Below are 12,506 nucleotides of genomic sequence, written 5' to 3'. Positions count from 1 at the left end.
AGACATTTCCTAAAATAACATGAAGGGAGTGTAATCCCTCGACGATGGCACACATCAGTGTTGTTTAAGCAACACAGTTTTATTTCCACTGGCCTTGAATTGTCACTGGAGGTTATAAATAATCATTTCATGTGGGTGTTCAGGATGATAAGCTGGAACAAACTATTAACATCTTTAGAAAGACATAAGTTAAATAAAGTTGATACAAAACGACTCATACAGAATACCTTTGTCTATAATCTTTATTTGTGACACAACACTGAAAAACTCAAGTAAATCCAGTTATCCTGTAGTGCTTTGTGTGCAACATTCATTGTTATTGTCCTTGAAGAGCCATGAGAACTTGGTAGACACAAAAATACAACAAAAGCCATTTCATAGTTTCACTTGTATGCAAGCTGTAAATCCATAATAATCACTGTTAAAATAAGAAAGAAACTAGCTGAAGTATAAAAAAAAGTTATTAGAGCCATTCACACTCAAACAAAGTCCCAACACCATCTCTGAGTCTGAATCTACAAAACCAAAAGACCAATCACACCCTGTACTCTCAGTTATTTTGGCATAAACTCAGTACCAATATGGCTGACGCAGATATGTTAAATTGGAAATACTGGTACACATGACAAGAGGCCTCAATAAACTGGGCTTCAAGGAGAGAAAAAAAACATGCTTCAAGTGCATGCCTTTAATCTCATAATAAGCAGTGACTTTTAAAAGAATCATCAAAGTAAATTAGCCTGAAAATGTGAGAACATGCTCCAATTGTGCGACACATACAGTACAGTGTTAAAAAGACAACATGCTGTAAATTCAACCAAAATGGACTTTCTGCCTTGATATTGATGAATCACCCTGATAGATTTTACGTTTGTGCTGAAGGAAAATATGAAGAGTTAATGGTTAATAATACTGATCAGCAAAACACAAAATCGATGGAGTGTACCTGAAAAGTAAATACCGTAAAGCTTTAATTTAATAGCCCGGGCTTTTATTTACATCAGTTTTTTTAACTTTTAGGACATTTTCATTTAGGACAGGCGTCAATATGAGACGGGCCTTTCATGATTTTCAAACAAAACTCGTGCACAGCGAAGATGGGAAAGACTATACATTTGTAAATTCCCACCAGAAAGAATATCTAAATGTTTACAAACTTTCAAATCACTGATTTGCTCTTTATTAGCCAGCCCATCTGTACCAACCTGCTGCAGTGTGGGGGAGGGGGAGACACTCTTAATGTATTTTTGATCCTCATACTAATCAACACTAAATACTGAGCGGCCTCTCTTTGAGATGTGCCTTTATTTGTTAAAACTTGCAGCAGCACCAGGCCAGTAAAGGGACTGGGCGTTAAGTTGTTTTGGGCTTTTATAAGAAGTTTTACGGTACGTGAAGTAAGCAGAATTCTCTAGTTACATCATCTCTACTATAACTTGTGTTCAAACACACCTCTCAGCACGCTTTACTGTTTTTTCAAATATTCAGCAAAACAAAGTTAAAAGTGTTTGTTCTGACAGCAAGATGAAATTAAAAAAGTAAACACTAGAATTAAAAATGACACTCCTGAACTTTTTGTTTCATACAGAACAAAAAGAGCTACTCATTTTGTAAAATGTTTCAGCACCATTAGTTTTATCTTATTTAAAATCAGCTTATTAATAAACCACGAAGCAACATCAAAAAAAAAAAGTAATAGAAGGAAAAAGTCCAACATAAGTAATTAAGAAATTTGTAACATGATATTTTAAAATGCTTAACCTCAATCTCAGCTGCGACTCCTTAGCAAGTTCACAGAGATGTCACATAAAGCACATTTAAAGATGAATCCAGCTTTGTGTTCACACAGCACAACTGTGCCAAACTCTTCAGACATCTAGAGTTAAATAAACTTTTAGTACTGGAAGAGTCTCTGTGATACACCGGTCAAGTAATGGACATTAAAAAAAAAAACATGCTACATAACCGACATGATGAATAACAGTCAAACTCTGTGTGCTGCATTTAAGACAACAGTGAATAGGATCACCTTGCAGTGCACATAATTCTTAGTGTTTGTTTTAAATTCTTCCTACCACAAGATAGTGAGTGCTTATCAAACTGAAGTTTAGGCAGTGAAAGGTAAGCAGTAACAACTTTGTGATTTCTCTAATGGACAACACATCAAGCATTACGGGCTGAACCAAAGCCCTAAATGCTAAGTGAACATTTGGACCTGTCGGTCACAATAATCAGTCTTATTTTGTCAGTCAAATATCTGCACTATTTTTTGCTGCGTCAATTTACACAGAGTGATTCTGAAGCAACACTCTGGAAGCCTTTTTACTCAACAACCTTGGGTCAAAACTTGAATCTGTAGCTGGATTTCCCACAGAGATCTCAGACAGGGAGATAAACAACCATGAAGAAAACTGAATAAAGCAGCTTCATGTTCATGTTGTATCAGGTTAAAAACTACAGGGACATGATTCTGTGTCCGACTGCAGTTTGTTATATCCATAGTCTGATATCAAGGTTTTCGAAATAATCAATGCCTCAAAACTTTTTGATACCTAGTGATTAACAACGTAAACTCCCGGAAAGTACTGGAGCTTTTAAAGAACTACAGATCTTGAGTATATGACTAGCTGATAATTCATGATTTACTGGTGTAGATTTAGTTGCCCAGAAGTTAATCAGCTGGGTGTTTAAATTATATTTTGCAAAGGTATTTGTGCATGAGTTTGCTTGCAATGTTATAATTTAAACAAGAAATAGAATTTGTTTTTTAGGTGCCAAAGACTTCTATTTTTGTTGCTGTGGGATCAAAACAGGTATCGAATTTGTTAGATTTTTACTAGTATTGTATTAAACTTTAAATTCTAGTTTGTGACAACCCTATCTGGTACAGCAATTAACTGGGACAAATAGCTTCCATGTAAGATCAGTCTAGTTCGACTCGACTGATGAAGTCCAAACAGGATACAGCCCTACAGTCACTATGTGGTTCATTATCGCTTTGAGCCAGACATCGAGGATTCAAAACTTATTAAAACAAACCCCTAGGAATTATTTGCGTTATTTTACTTGACCCTGTTTAACGTATTTTAAACCATTCCTGACAGACTGAAGTGATGGTTTTATAACATCCGAGCTCTGCAGTACTGTTTCTGACTTTGAGAACTGAAAGCAGTATATACTGTACGTAATACTGAACCGGCTAGAGGCTGAACACAGTGTCTGCAGATGCTCTGTAGATGTCGCTGGACAATGTGAGGTAGAGGATCACACAAGCAGATTGACAGAAAGACCAACAGAGTAGCCACATGTGGGGCACGGGGTTGGTGGTGTTTGTATTTGTGAGTGGATAAAAGACAGAACAACATTCACACTTCACCAAAATTGGTGTGGCCCGTCTCCTTGGCGTGCTCACGCGCTTCCTTCTGTCCGACCAGGCCGGTCTGGCACACCATGCAGCGTAGCGCAAAGCGGTTAACGTCCGTGAATTGTCGTTTGCGACGAGCCTCATCTGCCAGCTCCAGTGCCTGCGCCAGGATCACGTCGTCCGTAGAGGAGAAGATAGTCTGGGGCGGGACGTCAGAGCCAGGCGTTTCTTTCTGCAGAGGGTCATAGTGGATGCCATCGTAGATGAGAAGCACGCGTTTGTGGTAGCCTGCGTCCTCCCCAAAACGATCAACCCGCACTGTCTGAGTGTCCACCACGCAGATTTCACACTGGTAAAACTTTGAGAGGATTGACACCTCGATGGCTCCTCCCCAGGTGTCGTCACGTCGTATCCACGTGCAGTACTCTTCGTTTGACTTTCCCAGCACCGCCTCGGAGTAGGCTGTGGGGTCACTGGACACAATCTGAGCGATGAGGCCTCGCATTTCAGGGGCACATGAAGGTTCATAGACACCCCCTTCCACCACATAATTCACACTGGTGAAGAGGCAGGAGTTGTCAGCTGGGACTACTCGACGTGCCAGTACAGGTGAGGCTTCCAGACGTGGTGTTTTAGTCACAGTGGGATGATCCTGAGGCTTTGGTTTGTTCTTTTCTTCCTCAACAATGAGCGTGTCTCCTGTAGAGGACGACACATCAGTCACACAACACGGTTCAGAGATGGGGGGGGGAACAAATCGACCCTTTCTGTGGCTATTGAGTTGTTAACTCAAATTGCTGGAAATATATCAATATAAATATATTTTAGAGATAGGACAGTGGATAGAGCCGGAAATCCGGGGGAGAGAGTGGGTTATGACATGTGGGAAAGGAGCCACAGGTTGGATTCGAACCTGGACCGCCCGCTTAAAATACTAGTGCGGGTGCCCCATTGGCTACTGCAAAAAATTGCATTATTTTTCACTGCCAAATCTGTACATTTTATCTGAGGCTAACAAATGGCTAGCTTGAGCATCATAATTGTGTGAAAGCATGGTCATTATACCCAGACCTCCATCCAAAAGGTAAATTGTATGCATGCTGAGTGAGGTTTTAATCTTGCTATATGTTTATTATGAATACTCATAATTAAATTAATAAATTAATTGTGCAGCCTAAAACCATCTCACATTTGGGGCTCATATACATTTTGTAAATATAATGGTGGAGTGAATTAAATCCATGTTGTCTTCATACATGTAAAGTTTAAAAACAAACCTGATTTGATGGGGTAGTCCTTAAGGTGAGCATCTCCATTACGAAGATCAAGGCTGGATGGTGGATAACCAACCATTATTTTCTGCACATCACACGGGATACCTGTCAGCTCCTCCACCTTACTCTTCAGCTCTTGCACACAGGACTGATGAGTCAAGCCCTGCATGATGTGGCTCCCATTTTTGGTTTTACAGCGAAGCCGCAACATCCTGCCTGCAAAAGAACATTTGACAATTCATCAGTAACTCTCAAAGTATTTGGTATGAGCTTTTCAAATCGACCAAAAGGAGAGATTTAGAGGAGAGGACATCAAGGGGTTGTCAGTCTAGTTAAGATGATACTTTATGGTAATTTTGTTTATAACTATTGAAGCCTAACTCCAATATAAGAAATCAAATGTATCCAATCTTCTTTCTACAGCCCTTAATAATGTTTAGTCTTCTGCGGTGCTTCTCTGAATCTTATCTGTTGTTGTTGTTTATTTTGTTGACTTATACAGAATCTTGAGTAGAGTTAGCCCGACAGTGATACCCACGTCACATGTCTGTAACGCCTCAGATACAGCCTAAAATCAATCAGTGTGAAGATAACCCATTTGCTCCCCCAGAAATCAATTCCACTCTGCTTCCTAACAAATACTTTCACAGCAAGTTGTTCCGCCACCGGGGAGGGGGTTAAGCCCAACTAGTTTGTAAGGGCTCTGTTCGTTTTCAATTTAGGATTCCTTTAAGGTTCATTGTGCAGATTGTGGGATTTTAAAGAAAGAGGAATTAACAGCATTGGTATACTCTCCAATAAAATAAAAATCAGAACTGACAAAAAGACTGAGTAAGACAGCTTCGGGACTAGGCTCACTAATTTTGATTTGATAAGAACTAAGAAGTGAATAAAAATGGCAGATTCAAAGGATCACAGATTGAAGTCCTTGGGGGGAAATGCAGAAATGTTTCATTTATTCATACAACCTTATTTAATCTTGAGAGTGCAATTCAAACAAACAGATGACACAAAAACAAAGAAGATGAATACATACATGTATTATTGTATCTTTCAGGTTACAGTACGGGTAAGAAGTAAAAAGTCTGATAGTTTGAGCTTCACAAACACAATGAGAGGAGTCAGAATCCCTTTCAAAATTCAAATATTATAACAGAAGTCTGCAGGACACACTATTTTTTAAAGTGTTATTCATCTTTGATTTAAATATTCCATCCATTGTAAAGTGATTATGCAAAACTGGGGTATGGGCAAAACCAGACCCCATAAATCACTTTACATGGCATTAAACATTTAAAAAAAAAAAAAAGGGATAAAGAATTAGATAGGTAAGGTTCCCTTTTATCTGTATGCAACTAGAACATCGTTGAATCCCGTAAACATGGTCCCAACATCCGAAATGTTTACTTTTGGAGTTGATAATAAAAAGTACTTAAGTACATCTCATGGTTTGCACTGGTTTGTTGTGTATGTCAGCTAATGCAACACAGCATGATCCAGACTGTGGGATACTCGTTATAAAACAGTTTTGTCATTGTAGCCCACATCATGACAATGAAAATGCTGATGACGAGCAGCTGCAGACACAACACATGACATCTCTTTGTTCTGCCACTTTGACTTTACTCAACAGGAAAACACACACACAGATAGTCGGCTCAGCTAGTAACTCAACGCTAAGCATGAAGAGAAACACACATTATGTGCTACCACTGACATGAATCGACACATAATGTGGGCAACATGTATCCTAGAAACGTATAAAAGACATAAACTTCGCCCAGACACAAATGTTATCGGTTGCTTATCATGTATCATCTGCTAACGTTAGCATGCTAACCAGACAGTTAACTTGGCGTTAACTGGACACTTCTTGAAAGCATTTCATACTTTTGTAAATTATTTTACCTGCTGCTCGGCATACGATACACGAGTGTTTATTTAAATGAGATAACAGGGATTTAAGTTTTTTTTATTTTCTCGTACTCTTACCTGCTGTTGACTTCAGCTCTGCCTCAAACAAAAAACAACCAGTGAGTGACTGATGTGTAAGACGTCGCGGTACGTATGCGTGACGACATGACGCTCTGACAACGTGCTATGTAAATTTGTTAGTGCTGAAACCTCCTCGGACCAAGTTTTCTATTAACAGATAGAAAAGCTCAAACCAGAAATACTTTCAGCTGTCTGTCATGCGACTCGCTTGATATGTTTTAAAGTTGACATAGAAAGTAAGAAAAAGGGTAAATATAGTGCAAAAGTGTTTAAGTAAATACAAGTTTCTGCGCCGTCGCGCTTGTCTTTTATTTTCATAGGAGTTGTAGTTATTCTGAAGTAATTATAGGCTATCACTGTTTTCTGCAAAAACCACATACTTCAAAGAAAGAGAATAAATCACATCATTCCCATTTCACAAAGGCCGGACCATGTTGGTAGAGTCTGCAGCCTTCATGTCGTTAAATAGGAAAGGTAAAGCAAGACAACCCGGATAAAATCTTAAAGTAGGGAAGAAAAAATGAGAATGTAACGTGCACCCTTTGAAAAGTGGTCATCAAGCGTAACTCTCAACAGGAGTATCCTATCAATAACGTTACTATACAGAGGCTACAACTAATAACGCCTAATTTATAGGCCTACTTTCTTATGAGCCCCAGCAGCAGGACACTTCCACCGGGGCACTTACCACCTCTCATCGATCCCGGGGAAACAGCCGATTCGCACTGCGTAACGTCCTGCTGAGCAGAGTCCCCCTCACCAAAACCTGGACACGGGCCCCAAAGAACCAGACCATGGGGGTCGTCGTCGGATATCACCGTGCACTTCAAATGAAAGAAAAGTATGAGCACTTTGTTCGTGGCGAGACTAAATCCGAGCCAAGGCTGTCATAAAACAGTTACATTATCCGGAAAGAAAAAGAAGCGTCCGTCCGGTGGGGAAGGATGGGGAGATGGCGAAGGTTGTGCGCACTATCTCATCTCCCGAGTCCATCAGCTGCAGGCCGTCCCCTCCCCTTGTTCTCTCCCCGTCCTCTGTTAAATTCCCATGTAAGTCCAATGAAAAACACTTTCCAACTTGTTGCTTTTTGTTGTAAAATTCTCTTGCAGGGGTTAGGCGCGGCTGAGCACTCACACAGGGGTCCTGCTGTGCTGGTTCTGGACGAGAGAAAACGGGGAGGGAGGGTAAAGCTGGGAAGGTTTTAAATGTTTCCCAAAGTAGGAGCGAGAGCGCAGATCAGATTTACAGGACAAAAATGCAAATAAAACAAAGATTTTATTATTGTACACATAGGGTACGCCTTTGGTATTATAGGCTACTTGACTAACATATGGTTTTGGACTTTTAAATTAACACACTTATAACACTGTGATAGTCCATCATAAACTGGAAAACAGATGTGGACCAATGCTCTAATTCTTTTCCCCAAAACGTTTTTCTTCAAATTAAAATCACAAGCTGAAATCATATGAAAAGCCTTTTACTTAACCCTAAACTCATGACTGCTTGATTTAATAAAAGCCCCCAGTGTGTTTGAAAGGAAAACACATCCTTGTGTTGCTGAAAGACACAATGTCCTTTGGGTTTGCTGACTTTTCAGCCTTAAAAATAAAATTCATCAAGGAATATTGGGCCTATTAATATGATGCCTCTGTCAGCTAGTAAATGTTAATGTCTGTTCTTGCTTAAATCAGTAGCTTTTAGTGGATGAAAAAGTCCTCAGATCCTCAAAGACATACACACACTACACAATCTAACTACGTGGAGAGCCTTAGAGTCAAAGTTATATAAAAAAGTTTATTTTAAGCAATTTAAAGTTACTTTAGTTTGACTACATTTCAGGAGCATGTATGTGTATTTTGTATTTCAGTAGCAAATTGACTTTAAAAATGACCACATACCCTTAAAATCATGTGGGATTATGGAGAACAATGAACTGTTATACATAAAGTTATTAAGCAGTATATTATAGGCCTTTGACTTCTTAGTGTAACTTAGCTTACACATGAACACATCAGCATTGATAAAAACCTAAAGACATAAAAGTATAATTATCATTCATTTTTTTCACGATGTAATGTTAGTAACTATTAAGTCAATTAATGGATAACACATTCACTGGAGGACAGCCTTCTGATTGATATTTTAAACTACCTCAATAAATGGTACTCATGAGCAATTTTTCAACAGTGAACAACAGTCTCAAATTGTTCAGAAGTGTAGTCCTGAAATTATCTGATTTCCACCCGAGGTATACTCAAGGCTTATTGGCTCCTCTGAAGGTACCATCAGAAGCAGCACACATTGCACACCTGGTCTTATAATTCAGGCCAGAAATTCACCAATAGTTCTGAGCCTTTAGATCACCAATGTGATAAGGACACATTTCAATCCTAATCACGATTCATCACAGAGAATTTTCAGACAGGCACAGACAGGTATGATCTATTGTTTTTTTTGACTGTGTCACTGTGTTCAGAGTGCAAAGTGCAGAACTCACCTGTTTGTAATAAGACCAAGTTCTGGGCCAGAAATGGCATTCCTCTGCATTCCAAGGATTGTGCTTCACCAGGGGGCTGGATAAATGTGTGTGTGTGCACGCTCACACAAACAATCTGTCTTCTCTCCTTGCAGGCCCATGAAACCAAACATAAGTCATCAATCACACTCCAAAGAATCTTGCCAAAACAACACCGTTACTGAATACACAAAAGGTAAGAGACTGCTCCTTATATGGGGACTGTGTGTCACAGAAACAGATACAGTCACAGGAAAAAATATCAAATTCATGCAGTACAGAACTGCAGAGAAATGCAACTCAGTGCAAATTCTTTTAGTGAAGATCAGAGTGGGTTACTTTCTCGTTTTCAGAAAAAGAATCCCCTCAATCATGCATGGAAACAAAAAAACTAAATAATCACATATGAACTAAAACACATATTCTTAACCATCTCCTTCAACACTAGCATTACCCTGCAACAAACTGTATTTTCTTTCTTCCATCATTCTATGAAACTTTTCGGCCTCCCACTCTAACAGGGTTGCAGATGCTGAACCTGGCCCTCATTCCAAAACAGCAGGAGTTCGACTCTCCCTGCTCATTAACACACAAATTTACCTCCCACCCCCAAAACCACATTTCATTCTTCTCAAACATGCACACAGAAGAAAACAGAGACAAAAAAAAACGAGTGTCTTTTCACGATCACTTTATTAAATATACATATATCGACTGCCCTTTGATAAACACAATTTGGGCATGGTGGGATTTAAGTGCCAAGACAGAAATGAGCTCCTGGAGCTTTCGTGGAAAATATGACCCGGGGAAACTTTTTATACAGGCAACACAGATAGACAGTGAACATCTACTGTTTCACATCAGTTAACCATTCGCTTATTAATGGGCGATAAAAAATGATTTATACATTTAAATCCTAATATAATGGTAGGGGAAACACTGATTTACTTTCTGCTGTAAAAACAGGCCTTTTTAAATGGGTGCGTATGTGACTTCTGCTGCTTCGGCAGCCAGCCTCAAGCAGACACTCAACGAAGTGCAGGGTTTTCACTTCCACAATGGTTATTTTTCAACACCGGAGGTTTGCCGCTTCCTAGATCAGTTTTAAGATGTTTGTGCGAACACATTAGCCTACCATTACCTATGTGGCAAATAATGGTGACTTAAGTATTATCAGAACAATGTATACATGTATCAGAGATCAAAAAGTATTTCAGAATGTATATAGGCGGATGGTTTTGTCTCTAATTTCTTGTTGTTGCCAGAACAGTTGATTGCTCAAATCCAAAAATGAATGCTGATAACTGTTGAAGTTATTAGCATTTTTATCAGGCTCAGTGTGGACTTAATGTTCGTTCCTCTTCCAGAAACAGTTCCTTCAGAGAGGATATATGTTAACATTTCATTCTAGACCTACATTATCAATTGTATACAGTAATACAATTTTCAGCTGAATCCGTCTGATAAGAGAAAGAACAAAAGTTTAATGAAAGAAAACTAATTTGTGACACCAGTTATATTGGAAAACAACCACCAGTCTACTGTTATCCCTCAGTGCCAGCTGCTCCTGTCACTCAACATTCAACATGTTTAAAATTAACAAACAAGCGCACAGTCTCTTCTGATCCACTCCTTTGGATTTGACTCCTTTCCATTTTCACATTTTCAGCATGTCAAATCCGGATAACCTAAAGGCTATAGTACAGATAACTGGTATTAACCTATTAGCAGCTTGATATAACCTAATAGTATTTTCAGAGACTCATTCACCAGGCATCTGGTAGGCCTATTGCTATTTACCCAAGCACCTAATTTACAGTGAATGATCCTTTTACAATTTCAATTTTATTTTAATTGCATTAATCACAAGGGACATATAACTTAAAACTCTGTTGGTGTCAGTTACACTGTGAAAAGGTCTGAAATCACAAACATTATCTCATTTATAAAGAAATCTCAGCTCACAGCTTTATCATCACAGAATCCTAATTAGTTTTGATATTTTTAGTGCTTCATTACTTTGTATTTAATATTATATTGTGTTTTTTGCTAATATTGTGTGTTTGGACAACCTGCTGCTGTAACGCCACAATTTCCCAGTTTGGGATCAATAAACTATTCTATTTCTATTCTATTCTATTTAAGGATCAATGACCATGACAGGACAATAATCGTTTCTTTTTCTTTCTTTTTTATTGAAAAATGTGCTACATCTTCAGCAACAACTGCATCTCTAAATGATTAATCATTAAAATCTTAAAGTATGAAATCATAAAGCCTAATCTATCTGAGTGTTCATATTGCCATATGGTAAAAGATTAAATAGAACTAAATTCAATAGAGATCTAAAATAAATATAGGCCTACAAACAATCGTGAAACATTTACAGAGGACACATAATCATTTAAACAAACCATTAAACTGTTGTAAAAATGAAACAGAAAGCCCTCTCTGTATCGTATTTAGCCTATTTATGTATGTATTTATTTACACTTTACAAACGATGACTTAAAATCAGTAGGCCTATGTCAATATGTCATGCTTACAGCAAAACGAGCAGTTTTCTATGGAGGACTAAAAGTGCCAAAATGAAATATATAAATATATAATTAATTAAATCATTAAATGTGTCATCAATTATTTAATATTGGAAATAAATCAACAAATATATAAATAAATATATAATTATTTAATTAATTAAATATGGAGGACTAAAGGTGCCAAAATGAAATTTAAAAGTGAAATGAAGTGAAGTGAAATTTAAAAGTGCCAAAATTAAATTTATTTCCAATATTAAATAATTGATGACACATTTAATGATTTAATTAATTATATATTTCATTTTGGCACTTTTAGTCCTCCATACATGTTAGATTCTGTTGAATCTAAATTGAATTGTAAACAGATTTATTGTTTGGTTTGCTCACTATTAATTAAAGTTTGTCAGGTTAAGCTGTAGGTCCTGGAAGTTTTAAGGTAGAGCCACCAGACCCCTTCCCTAACAACATGTCAAACCTGCAATGCCCTTGATTTGATCTCTTTTCCAACATCTTACCAGTAGCCCTTAGCAGAGCAGACTGTATATGTGTCATTCAGGTTTTTTTCATTCATTCATCATTTGCATTGGTGTATTAAACCGGGAAAATATACATGATGTTTACAAATTTAAAAACATTTTTTAACAGATTTGGATCATTTCATTCCACACGCTGCTGTATCTCTTACATTTCTAAAAAATCACCTTCACATCTGATGAAAAGGCACACGTGCTGCTTTAAACAGACAAAGAGTCAAACTTTGCAGGTCATAAAATAGGCTTATAACTTGTCTTAAATAAAATACATGCACTTGTTTT

The 12,506-nt window shown here is 37.9% G+C and overlaps 1 protein-coding gene across 1 annotated transcript; it reads right to left on the bottom strand.

Moving 5' to 3' along the window:
- Window positions 1-214: 214 nt before the first annotated feature.
- yod1 (YOD1 deubiquitinase) lies at window positions 215-6,700 on the bottom strand. Its single transcript, XM_061041144.1, has 3 exons — window positions 6,631-6,700; window positions 4,642-4,854; window positions 215-4,063 (listed from the first exon to the last, which is right to left on the bottom strand). The coding sequence occupies exons 2-3, from the start codon at window positions 4,847-4,849 to the stop codon at window positions 3,366-3,368; spliced, it is 906 nt and encodes a 301-aa protein (XP_060897127.1). The 5' UTR covers window positions 4,850-4,854; window positions 6,631-6,700; the 3' UTR covers window positions 215-3,365.
- Between the last annotated feature and the right edge of the window lie 5,806 nt (window positions 6,701-12,506).

Source organism: Labrus mixtus, chromosome 7, assembly GCF_963584025.1.
Source record: "Labrus mixtus chromosome 7, fLabMix1.1, whole genome shotgun sequence".
Classification (NCBI taxonomy): domain Eukaryota; kingdom Metazoa; phylum Chordata; class Actinopteri; order Labriformes; family Labridae; genus Labrus; species Labrus mixtus.
This window is presented reverse-complemented; position numbering and strand designations above follow the sequence as displayed.

Bases quoted from the DNA above. Each gene is read 5' to 3' on its own strand.
- yod1 (XM_061041144.1), bottom strand. From the start codon at position 4,849: ATGTTGCGGCTTCGCTGTAAAACCAAAAATGGGAGCCACATCATGCAG. The intron at 4,064-4,641 runs GTTTGTTTTTAA...CGTCCTCTACAG, and splicing joins GGACTACCCCATCAAATCAG to GAGACACGCTCATTGTTGAG.